This window comes from Trematomus bernacchii, unplaced genomic scaffold, assembly GCF_902827165.1.
Source record: "Trematomus bernacchii unplaced genomic scaffold, fTreBer1.1, whole genome shotgun sequence".
In the NCBI taxonomy this organism is placed as follows: domain Eukaryota; kingdom Metazoa; phylum Chordata; class Actinopteri; order Perciformes; family Nototheniidae; genus Trematomus; species Trematomus bernacchii.
In genome coordinates this window covers 13,828,472-13,841,188 of record NW_022987564.1, presented here as the reverse complement: position 1 = coordinate 13,841,188, position 12,717 = coordinate 13,828,472, and the positions used below count along the sequence as shown (strand labels likewise).

At 38.8% G+C, this 12,717-nt stretch overlaps 1 protein-coding gene across 1 annotated transcript; it reads left to right on the top strand.

Annotated features, from left to right (window-relative positions):
* The first annotated feature begins 7,618 nt into the window (after positions 1-7,618).
* On the top strand, positions 7,619-10,115 carry LOC117477656. The gene is made up of 6 exons (XM_034124377.1): positions 7,619-7,814; positions 8,126-8,262; positions 8,435-8,528; positions 9,230-9,404; positions 9,515-9,636; positions 9,768-10,115. The coding sequence occupies exons 1-6, from the start codon at positions 7,683-7,685 to the stop codon at positions 10,080-10,082; spliced, it is 975 nt and encodes a 324-aa protein (XP_033980268.1). The 5' UTR covers positions 7,619-7,682; the 3' UTR covers positions 10,083-10,115.
* The last annotated feature ends 2,602 nt before the right edge of the window (positions 10,116-12,717 follow it).

Below are 12,717 nucleotides of genomic sequence, written 5' to 3'. Positions count from 1 at the left end.
ATCCATGCTTCTTGCTGGTCTAAGTATCTCTCATTCTCATAAGCAACTACAGCTTTTCTATGGGCTTTTGTTGGGCCAGGTTGATCATCTGCTAGAATCAATCCTCTCGTCTGCCATTGATCAAACAATTCCTGTATCTGTTTCCAGTTCTTTTGTCTGTCTGATGCATGTGTTGTGGCATCTGATCTGACATGTACCTTTGCCTTGATGTCTGCAGTTGACCCTGGCTCTGCGGGTGCTCCTAACTTAGTGTATTTTGGGGACATATTGCTTAAGTAGTTGGATATAGTTATTAAATGTATCAAAGGTGAATCACTAATCTTCTGAATAGTACCTTCGCTCCTGATAACAAATATCCTATGTCATCCGAACCTAACTTCAATATCTGGGATTTTTTTTTTTTTTTTTTTTTTTAAGATTAATAAAGAAATATAAAAATATGCAAAAAAGTTTTTTTTTTTTTTTTTTTTTTTTTTTTTTTTTTTTTTAAAACCTTGTACAGTGGCTTGGCTTTGAAATATGCAAATAGAAATCTCGTAAAAATCTGGCTTTACTGTGTATAGTGTATTCCAAAGTGCATGAAATTATGCTAATGTCATAAACTATGTTTTTACTTCAATTGTGTGGTGTTTAGGTATTCTACAGTCTAGGTTGAAAGACTTATGTAAGGTTTCTTATCTTAATATCAGGAACCACCTGTGATTCTATCTATGTGTGATGAAGTACGCGTTCATCTATAATACTTGAAAGTAAACCTTAGCATAATTATAATCAATTGGTGTTGTATTTATACGTTTGTCCTTTTACCCCTATTTCTTGTGCACAATTCTGTACAACCAGCAGAGTGCGCTGTTGTAATTTTTCAGCTTTGTTTCCCCCCCTTTTAAATTTTTCTAGAAACTGACTTCTTTTTAACAAGAAGCTTATTTTCTTAAAAACTACTTTTGATATGGGAAAGAAATTCACTTTATGATTAAACAGTCAAACTTAAACCAGCGAATACACTTGCAATCACAATTTTTAGGATTAATGGACAAAGCATAAAACAGCCATCAGCACACACAATTTTTAGGATTAATCGACAAAGCATAAAACAGCCAAACCACATCGCACAGTATAAGCATAAGCAGGTAAAACTCCTTTGCAAGGACTAATATTTCAAAAATCAGATTTGAGCTTTTTAGAAAATACAATAATCTTTTTCTTCAAAAACCAAACTCCAACGGTATAGATAACCTGATTCAGCAAAATGGAATATCTAATTCCAACTTTGACTCAAGAAGAATGATTTTTTTTCTACACACTATGGAGGTCATGAATATTGAATTAGCCTCATGTGAGTGAAACTGAATGGATTTCAAAAAGACAACAACTGGTCCTCTGAATTAACATTTCACAGAATGGCGACTGCCATGTCATTGTTTGTCAACATGAGGTCAAAACAAGATGGCAACTGATTTCAAATGCTGACCTGCAGAACAAAGAGTTTTTTGCAAGAAGAATGGCCGTCTCTGATGCGTTGAAATCCTGGAGGTGTTGATCTCAACAAGGAGACCTCATTCCAGGCTAAATTTCAGAGCAGTATATCAGCACGACGCTCTCAATATGCTATACAATTTAAACAAGTTAATACAAAATAGTTAGAGACCATCAAAACTATTTAGTCTATGGTCGTCTGAGCAACTCTCACGCTATTATGCGACCAAATGGGAAGCCAGTCAAACACTATTAAAAGAATATCGTCTATCTAACGCACGAATGCCGCATTTCTTTCCGTAATGCACACGCAATGATTAAAGAGTATACTTCAGACTTCCACAGACTCTTATCACCAATTAAACAAGAGACCATCTCACTTATTTGGGACAATGAAACAAGACGATTCCATCTGATCTTGAGACTAAAAACGAGACGATGCCATCAACTCTCTTTAACAAGAAGATTCCATCTTTAACTTGCTAATAACGAGAAAAGATACCATCTATTTCTCTGTCAAGAAGATACCATCTGTCTTGAGAATATACAAAACGACAAGAGTCCATCTATAAGTCGTCAAACACAATATAATAAGTAGTTGGATATAGTCCTTAAATGTATCAAAGATGAATCACTAATCTACTGAATAGTACCTTCGCTCCTGATAACAAATATCCTATGTCATCCGAACAATATCTGGGATCTATTTTTTTTTTTTTTATTAATTTTATTTTATTTTTATTTTTTTTTTTAATTATTTTTTTTTTAAAAAGATTATATAAATACCGGCTTAAAAGCACATTAATATATCCGGCTTGGAAAACACACACATTATAATCATGCAGTTGGTTTAAAAAAACATGCAGTTGGTTAATGAATCAAAGAAAGGAAAATAGACTCACCCTGCTTGCTGTAAAACAACGCCACGTGGTTTGGTTTAAATTTATATTTAACATTAAATTAACAGCTGTTCTCAGGATGTCCTGCTCGCCGCAAAACACACAAATCTAAATGGTTCTATATAAGCTATTGAAGAATTTGATATAACTGGCTTCTCCTTACCGTTTGTGTATGGGCCCTTTGTGTGTCTTTTGGTTGGCGGAATCTCCGTCGAAACTAGCGATTTCTCTCCCAGTGTTGATATCACACGTCTGGGTCAGCCAAATGTTGATAATTTGTGATCTTCTCGCTCCCAGGAAAGAAACTTAAAATAACGAGACTAATGGAGTCTCTGAAAAGGTTCAAATGGGTAGTTTAATTAAGTAACGTGGTTAAAGAACAAGCATGGTGAATGGAGAGACAAAGCCGGTGTTGTCTTGAGGGAGGCTGCAGCGAAGGGAAGAGAGTGCGTTATCTTTCGTCCTGCCTTTTTATCCACGTCTCGTTGTCCCCCGCTGTGCAAATAGTGGGTGGCCCCCTACTCATTTGCCGGTTCGATATCGCGAGAGCACAGATGATTTCGACATTGATATTCTCTGCCTACTTCCTTAAGCATTTTCTCCTCATTATCTCTGTCATGACTTTCTATTTAAAGCTCCCATGTCATGCTTTTCCGGTTATTACCCGTCCCCTTGTGTGTTATGAAGGTTTTTATGCATGTAAACGGTGTGCAGAGTCAAAACCCTCAAAGTACACCCTGTAGCGAGTAAAACTCTAACACAGAAAATACCTCCCCAAAACGCCTCGTTGGAGATACGTCACTGCCCATTTGAGTCTTCCATTTAGTTCCGGGTACCGCCTGATGTCATGCGGTACCCGGAACGAAATGGACCAATCCCGAAGAGCTATGGCCACACCAGCAGCGTCGTGTTCCTCCTCCAGAGGTTCGAAGAACCGGCATTTCACAGACGAAAGCTTCCAAAACATTGCCCAGTTTGAGGCCGGATATGCACAGCTTGTTTGGACCGTTTGGAGCAGGGGAAGATCTGGGTATACAACCTGTAAGTTTGCATTGTTATTTGTGTATTTATCAAACAAGACTGTTTAAATGTGTAAACTGTGTTGGACTGCTAAGCCATTGACACAGTGCTAACTAAGTTGCTAGAGTTTCCATATATCAACTCTAATATCAGCAGATGGCCTTGCATACATGTATCTCATAGCAGGAGAATGTCTGCATTCACACACAAAATACCTATTGACAGTATACTCCGGGTGATTTGCCGGTCAGTCGCGAAACGTAATTACATTATAGCTGGCGTAGCGATCTAACACACGGAGCTAGAGCTAGTTTCGGTCAGAAAAACATTTTTGTGATGCTACGTTGCTAGCGTTTAAATATATCAACTACAATGTCAGCAGATGGCCTTACATGTTTGTCATGGCAGGAGAATGTCTGCAGTCACACACACGGAATACTCATACAGTATACTGTACTGTGATTTACCGTACATTGTGACCGTACATATACTGCATGTAGCTAACGAGGCTAGCTGTATGCTAGCGCAAAACAATGTATTCATGCAAGTTACATTGTATGACCGAACGTAGCAGAATACCCGTATACGATTGCAATTATAAACACGTTATTGCTAGCCTAATATGAACCACTAGCTTTTGTTCATAGTAGTTTTATTACACTGCATTATAGTTGCCTTTCCTCCAAGCTAACGTTCATATCGTGTTAGCTACCAAGGTAAACAAAGCTAGGTTAGCATATTAGCAGGCAAGCTGTTCATTACACAACTACTACTAACGAATCTAAAACAACTAAGTTTCTCTAATATTTTGTGATTTGCATTTGATTTCGTCCAGCCAGATCCTGGCGGACAATCCATGACGGGGAAGGGATTCTACTACTACTGAGGGTGCTAAAAGGCACCGCACCGACTGTGCGCAGGCAAGATGCGAGGAGGAGGAATGGATGATATACCGTGTATATATGTATATTTATGTTCATTTTGTACATTTCTAAAAATAAAGTTTAATGGAAATACTTAGTAGGCCTATCCTTTCTTCCCTGAATTCATATATAGCAAACCATGATTTGATTTCTCATCAAACAGTAGTAGTTTATAACGGGTAAAAATAACTTACTCTTTGTTATGAGAGTAGCTCGTAGGCCACAACGGAAAGGCAAGGAGACATACACGAGTTTACAAAACCACGGCACATTTATTGTAGTAAATGCAGAGACAGGTGGTCGAGGGGAGAGGGTCGCTCAGTTCGTCCTTCTGCAGCCGCTTTGGAGAGAGACTCCGGGCCGCTGGGATTAATAGCACCGGCTACGGAGGTGTCCGTGATCGCGCTGATTACCCTCTTCAGCTCCACCCCACCGTAAGACAAAGGCCCTGAGGCCGTCACACTCTTCTATAACAACAGTTAAAAATATATATGTATATAAAATATACCGCTGTACCGACGCCATGATAAGACTGATGTTACGCTGAGAGCAGCCGGGAAAAGCACTGACATGGGCGCAGCCTCTCTGGTGGTTGACTAATCAGAACGAGTGGCCGAGCTGACCAATCGGAGCACACTAGGCTCACAGGGAGGGGGGGGCAAGAGCTCCAACGAGTCGTTTAGTGGAGAAAGTGAATACTGCTGAATACACATGCTTGACAGAGATGCTGTATGCGAAACCAATGTGAGTTTGGAAAATTGCACAGTATAAATCTATTTTAGTATACCTCAACAATGTAATTATGATCAGTGGAAATGGCCATGACATGGGCCCTTTAATACCTTATAAACAGCTGTAATACTTAGTTTAGAAGTCCTAGTGGTTCCGCTCCGGCACAGTTCTTATTTTACGGAAATTCCCTCTGACGTCATAGCTTCTCACGTATCTGTAAACACTACGATCGACTAGACCTTCATTTAATATTCAGCAGTAATAATATCTTAACGTCTATCAATGTAGTGTTAAAGTCCGTACGTTTGTGTGTAACACTCCAAGTCATTTTCACTTTACATTCAGAAAACGCAACATTAGTCACAAGCTAACCGGATAAAGGATTTTTCAGAATAAAAGCTTGGCATTGATTTCCTGAGAACTTCCGGGCTTTTCCACAATAAAACAGCTTTAAACTGACGATATGTTTTAGACTGAATTATGCTGTTTAACATTGATTTTAATTTCTAACAATCCCTCCTTTCACACCATTTAAGGTGTGAACACAATACTAAAAGTAATAAGTTCTTCATCTGACTGCTTTTAAACTGACGGTATGTTTTAGACTAAATCATGCCATAAAACATTGAATTTTAATTTCTAACAGACTCAAATGTGTCAAGGCTGGTGTGGAGGCTTTTGCTGGTATGACTCTCACTAGTATTACATTGCGCAAAGTCATGTGTAATTTGCATGCAGCCATGACCATAAGCGGGAAATCAGGTGGAGATGAGTTGCAGCTGTGTTAGCCAAAACGTTCCAAAAACGCCATTGAGTTCAGTCAGCACGAGTGACTAAGGTAAAGATAGATAGCTACTGATGTTGGAACGGTTATTACAATTTTCAATAATATTCGTTTTACGTTGTCTTCTCTTGTTCTTACCACTCATGGTCTAGCTGCTAGCTAGCTCTATGCTAACGCTAGCTCGATGCTATCGCTAGCTCTATGCTAACGCCCCGTTTTTTAACTAGCTTGTTAACTTGCTCACTGGCTATGCCAATTAGCTAACCAACATGTCCCATTTTATTAAGTGCCAAAACTGCTTCTGAATGAGAAGAAGACTGATTTGAGAGGCTAATCAAGCCATAGCTGTTTAGCTAACGTGCGTTAGCTGGCTTAGCTAGCTGTAGTTAGACACGTGGTGAGGACAGGAGGTGGCTTAACACGTTTATATCAGTAAATGAATGTACAGATGGATTACAAAAATCTGCATGAAGAGGCTAAGCCTACTTAATTGAGTGGTTGCGTATTTTAAAAAAAAAAGAAAGAAACTATATTGTTCCAGACAGAATCTTTTAGATTTTTAGATGTGGCAGCTAAAAAAAGTTAACTGCTAACATTATCTCCATTGTGGTTTCTTTAAGAAGACGTTGAAGATGTTGCTGAAGGTAAAATACCAGAGTACCAAAAAGTACATCAGGTTAAATCTGGGTTTCACCTATTTGGAATTCATCAATGAAGGTGAGTAGCCATCTTGTGTAACAAAATGTACAGCTTTGCAGAAGCAAAAGGATTTATGTGGTATTATTTAGATAACTTAGCTTTGGCCAGCAGGGACAATATGATTTTTGCTGCAGGCCTTTCTTAGTTTATTTTGACTTCCAAAATAAGCTTCCTAATTCGGAAACCGTTTCCAAATTCCCTCATCTGAGTTAACTTGCTTAGTAGTTTGATTTAAAGATGCAGTATTTAGAATGCTGTGTAGATTTGGCATACATTGATTATAATAATAATCATGATTTTAGATTAATTAAATTGTCATTCATAATATGTGCAGTTAAAAACCTACCTCTTGTATTTTTCTCTGGTGTCACGCTAATCTTCCTATAGTCAAAAGCAAGTTTGGGCTTTCTGATGCGGCTGAACTTCAAATCTTTGATGAAACTGACACAGCAGTGGAAGAAGACATCCTTCTTGAACTGGTGGAGGCCAATCCGGATTTATGCCTGACAGTACGTGACAGCTTTTTAGGTGAAGGTAAGCTTATCTGCATAATCTGCTGCACAAACGTGTAAAGATGAGACTCCTTTATGTCCTATACTGTCTGATCGTTACTAGGTAGATTAACTCGGAAACAATGCTTGCAACCAATAGGTCAGCATCCACTTGCCAAACCAATTAATACAATGTAGGTTGGGTTTTGATTGTCCCATGTTTCTGTTAAACAAGGTCAGTTTGTTGTTTCAACAAACATATTGCCATCCATGGATGAACAGATGCTTCATGAATTGATAGAGGCCAATCCTGACATTTGCCTGACAGTATGTAGCAGCATTTCAGGTGAAGGTAGGTTTCAGGTTTTTATGCTGCACACATTGTATTTGTGGAACTAGAACCCTTTTATGTCCCTGACTGACTACTGTGACAAAATAGATGACCAAAGAAACAATATTTCAGCATAAGGAGCGGCATCCACTTGCAAATTTGGTTTTGCAAAACCATTTTTTTAACGCTCACTCTTTTTATTTGAAATCATCACTATATCACATGTTATCTCCTCTACTGACTGTACCACCACCAATAGCAGATTTCCTTGTTTTCAACGTTTTTTCTCCTTCAGATCATTCAACACCATCTTCCCTCACGGATACCATGTCACCTTCAAGTGATAATGACCTCTCCAGTCAAAGAGAATGGGGGGCTCCCACAGGCCGAAATGTGTCCAGCTTTGAAGTCATGAACACGTCTACCACAGAGGTTTCTGAGTCGGAGGCTGCAAAAGAGGTACTGTCATTTCCAAGACTCAAGAAGAAGTAAAAGTGTCTTATTATACTGAGATTCCTACAAATCTGACTTTTTTTAAATGTATAAATGGTGAATGAGTTAGTCGGTAGTTGAAACCAGACTGGCTTAGTTTGGCTTTTGGTACAACCTACTGTATTATCAAATAGGTTCTACCTTTTATTAACATTTCACCAAAACCTTTTTTTATTACCCTTGGTCTGAACAGAAACATTTTATACGTTGTTGTTGTTCTAATGATTTTATCCTGGAAGACCGAAATATACACTTAACTATATCTCTTGTGTGAGCAGATGGTAGAAAGTGCTCTGCTTAAGAAACCTGGAGGTGATGATGTCCTGGAAGAGTACAAGTCAGAAAATTCACTGAAGCACAGCACTCGGAGACAGCTTGTCAACATATTGGCTAGCCATATGACTGAAATGCATGGGTAAGTATTTCTGAAACGCATTGTTCTTAAAAAAAAAATCTAACTAAAATGGTTTATTAAGAAGTATGGTAATGGATGTTCTAAACGTGTGGCATTGAATGAACTTATGTGTGGAGCTAGCAACATTACTGGGACATTTTGATTTAGTTTTTGTTTTGTCTTTGCTTCAAAGGAGGATTCCTTCCCGTAAACAGAAGGAGAAGTATGCCCTCGGAATCATTAGTCTCTTTCCGTCCCTGAAAGATCCCTTTTCTCGAAAAGGCTATGTAAGTTTAAACCTTTTTTTTTTACACGCAGCTTTGGACTTAAGTTTATATGATTGAGTTACTTATTAAACGTTACTTCTTAAAATCTGGTGTCATATTTGGTTTCTTTAATACTGATATAAAAAATGCAAGCCATACTATGCTACAACATTTGAATTGACCATGAAGTTAGTAATGATGTTGCAGAAAAACTTAAAGATAAATGAGTGATAGACCTTTCTAATATTTTTGAAAATGTCTTAACAGGAGCACTTCTACGATGGGGAAAAAAACACAGGATATTTATCATGGCGCCTCAGGACCATGTCCAGAAAGAATCGGGCAACACGCAGTCAACGGGCTGTGCCAGCCACAGTGCCTCAAGCACAAGGACCGAACCGCCCAAGATCAGCACCCACAGTGCCTCATCAGCTTGATGGAGATGCTTGCAGGGAGGCGTTATCCTTTCTTGTTCACTCTCCCGATGAAGCAAGTGTGTTCGAGAAGATGAAGATAACCTTACAACATCGCCAGGACTTAGTGCGTGACCCACAGCGAACTGCAGATGTCTTTAAAACCTTTCCACGTTTTTTAGATGTCAAAGGACTGGTGAGTTTTACATTTGACTAATTTAAAGTCCAGTCTTTAAACTCTAATCTTTAATTTGGTTGGGTGTAAGCAATGAAATGCTTAATATATTTGCATATGTGTATAATCAACAGCTAACTCAAGACTTCCTGCAGCTGTTTGGTACTGAAACAGCCTGCAAGATGTTTGAGAAGTGGGACACTGCTTTCAAGATCAAGATTATCAAAGAAGCCAAACACCTGACTCAGTCAACAGAGCTGTGTCGACTTCTGAACGCTGCTGAGACACTTGCAGAGAACGATGACACCAGTAAGCTACATGCAGTCTTGGTTATATTCCAAATAGCTAGTGCTCGTTACTTTGTGCATTTTGAGGTAGACACTGACATTTTTTTGTTGTCTGATTTCTCCTCCTGATAGGCTGGGACAGTGACATGGCTTGTCTGCTGCTGCTCCTCTATCTCTTGCCACCCACTGCTGGAAGGAAGAGGACCAAGATCAGTCCCAGTGATGCAGTGGACAAAATGGTGCACTTCCACAAGGTATGCATGTCTCATATTTTCTTCCCCCAGCAATAAAAGGGAGGCGAAATCTAAACTGAACATTTTAACGTTGCTGGATAACTATCCAAACTTTTACTTTACGGTGTTCATGTTGTTTCTCTGTTTTTCAGTCATGCTGCAGCATCGATGAGCACCTGCGGGGAAGAAAGGGTCAACAACCGTACATCCTTGCTGCTGGCCGAACCCGGAACCGGATTGACACCTTCTACATTGTAATCGACAAACAGCTCATCCCATGCCAAGCCACCAGCTCATTGGGTGCTTTTGACGAACTGTTCAAATCTCACTATGTGTTCAACCTGTCCTTCGAGGAGTCGTTGGTCCAGCTGTACACATTTGTCCAGACAACAGTATACAACATCGACATCAACACAACAGATGAGTCTCCCAGAATCCGTGAGTTGCGGGCAAAACTCTTGAACTAGGATCAAAACATGTACAAGTGTTTCATATGTCAAGCTGTACACAAGACTTGCCAGTCCTTCGTAAGCCATTTAAGAATGGATCACAGTTTCTATCCTAGCAGCAGGTTTAAGTTGGTTTGTGCACAAGATCGTTGTAGGCGTCAGTTTTTATCATATTCAGGTTTAAAAAAACATTTAAATAGTGTTCATGAGAGGGATTTATGCCAAAGTGGTGATGCAGCAAACTCTCAGTCATGTCTACCTATTTGTCACAGTCTCCAAGGTACTTCACATGTTGCTCAAACAAATGTCACACATGGCCTAAATGCTGGGTGTTTTGAGGACAATGGATCAAATCTCTACAAAGAACATACCAAAAATATTTGTGCTTCAATTGTTGCTAAACTCCAAGGAAGTACTATGGCAAGTAGTTTTGTTTCAACAATTGTTAGTGATTTGGAAGAACTTGCCACTGGACTGCACTCCCAAGTTAAGCAAGAAATACTGTCTGCGGTGCCTACAGATGATCCTGTAAGATCTAGATTAGAAGAAGGTCTTGAGAATTTTGAAAACCCATTTGAAAGCTTCAATACTGAAACTAAAAGAACAAAATATTTCAACCAGAAATGGGGGGTTGTTGAGCCAGTTGAAATAATGTTAGGACATCGATTTGATACAAGGCGAAATAAACAAACTGGTACATATGATCAAGTTCCAGTGAAAGACACTTTCGTTTACATTCCAATTTTGGAGACAATCCAATTTATGTGCCGGAATTCGGACATTTGCAAATTGCTTGGGGAAACTTCTGTATCAAAAACCGACAGATATGAAGACTTTTGTGACGGAAGTTATTTTAAGACACATCCATTGTTCTCTAAACAACAGCTTGCTTTACAAATTCAGATTTACTATGATGACTTTGAAACTGCTAACCCACTGGGTTCGAAACGGGGTGTTCACAAAATGGGAGCTCTCTATTTTGTCCTCAGAAATCTGCCCCCAATGTTTAACTCTGTTTTGATGAACATCCATTTGGTTGCACTGTTTCATAGTGAAGATGTGAAAAAATATGGCTTTGATCCTATTCTGCAGCCTCTGATTAAAGACATCAAAAAACTTGAAAGTCATGGCCTTGACTTGCCATTCTCTACTGAGAAAGTCCATGGCACTATATGTCAGATAACTGGGGACAACTTGGGGATGCATGGAATTCTTGGGTTTACAGAATCGTTTAATGCACGTCATTACTGTCGCCTGTGTTTGGTGGAAAAAGTTGATGCCCAGACTGTGTACAATGAGGATGACCACAAGATAATCTTGCGTGGAAAAGACCTTTTTGAAATGCACTGCAATGAGTTGCAATCAGATCCACAGACCTTATCAGTATTTGGTTTAAAAAAGAATTCAACTCTCAACAACCTACAGTTCTTTCATGTTAGTCACAATTATTCTTTGGACATAATGCATGACATTCTCGAAGGGGTTGCTCAGTTCGAGATGAAGTTACTTTTCGAGTATCTGTCAGAAAATCTTTTGTCAAAATCTGATCTGCTCTCTAGAATTTATGCTTTTGACTATGGGTACTTGGAGCGCAAAAACCGTCCTACAAGGATTAACTTGGACAGCATTGGCAATAATATAGGCCTCAATTCCATTCAGACTCTTTGTCTTGTGAGAAACATTCCTTTGCTTTTTGGTGACATTGTGCCAGAAGGAAACCAAAACTGGCTTTTGCTGCTGCTTTTACTGCAGATAATCAACATCATATTTTCTCCTTCTGTTACATTAGGCATGACTGTGCTTTTGAAACATCTGATAATGGAACATCATGACTTGTTCAAACAGCTGTATCCACATAGAAACCTAATTCCAAAACATCACTTTATGATACACTATCCAGCTTGTATTAGAAAAATAGGACCCTTGATACATATGTGGAGCATGAGATTTGAAGCAAAACACAAAGTCTTCAAAAACACTCTAAAAAAACTTCAAAAACATCACCAAATCACTTGCCAAAAAACATCAAATGTCCATAGGATATCATTGGGCTACATCACCTTTAAACCATATTGCATATGGACCACTGAAACCATTTAATTTGGATGAGGATAGTGAGAGGTTTTCTCAAGCTCTGCATGCTGCTGTACCAAAATACATCTTCTCTACTAACTGGGTTACAATCAGTGGGACAGAGTACAGGACAGGACTAGTCATTTGCATTGAGGTTGAGGATGGAATGCCTGTTTTTTGCAAAATAAACAAGGTCCTTTTAGTTGATAGTGCTATCTACTTCCTTGTGAAAAAGCTTGTGGTTGACCATTTTAGTGAACATTTTCATGCCTACAAAGTATTTGAAAGTGATGAAAAAGATGTAATCAAAGCAGAAAGCCTTGTAATATATAAGCCCTTTGACTTACAAAGTGCTTATGGTGGAGATGAGAGCGAATATGTCGTGCCTTTGTTTTATTTTTAAATGTGCATATACTGTATAGTTGTGTACATAAACTAGTCCTCTCTATTTGCCACATGTCCTGACCAGTTGTCAGTTGTTTATTTTGAAAAACAAAATGTGCATTATGCTGTGCTGGATAGAGTGGAGAGATACATTATCTGTAACATGTTTATGACGCCTGTTAAGTGCAGATACTGT

Bases quoted from the DNA above. Each gene is read 5' to 3' on its own strand.
- LOC117477656 (XM_034124377.1), top strand. From the start codon at position 7,683: ATGTCACCTTCAAGTGATAATGACCTCTCCAGTCAAAGAGAATGGGGG. The intron at 9,405-9,514 runs GTAAGCTACATG...TCCTCCTGATAG, and splicing joins TGCAGAGAACGATGACACCA to GCTGGGACAGTGACATGGCT. The intron at 9,637-9,767 runs GTATGCATGTCT...TCTGTTTTTCAG, and splicing joins AAATGGTGCACTTCCACAAG to TCATGCTGCAGCATCGATGA.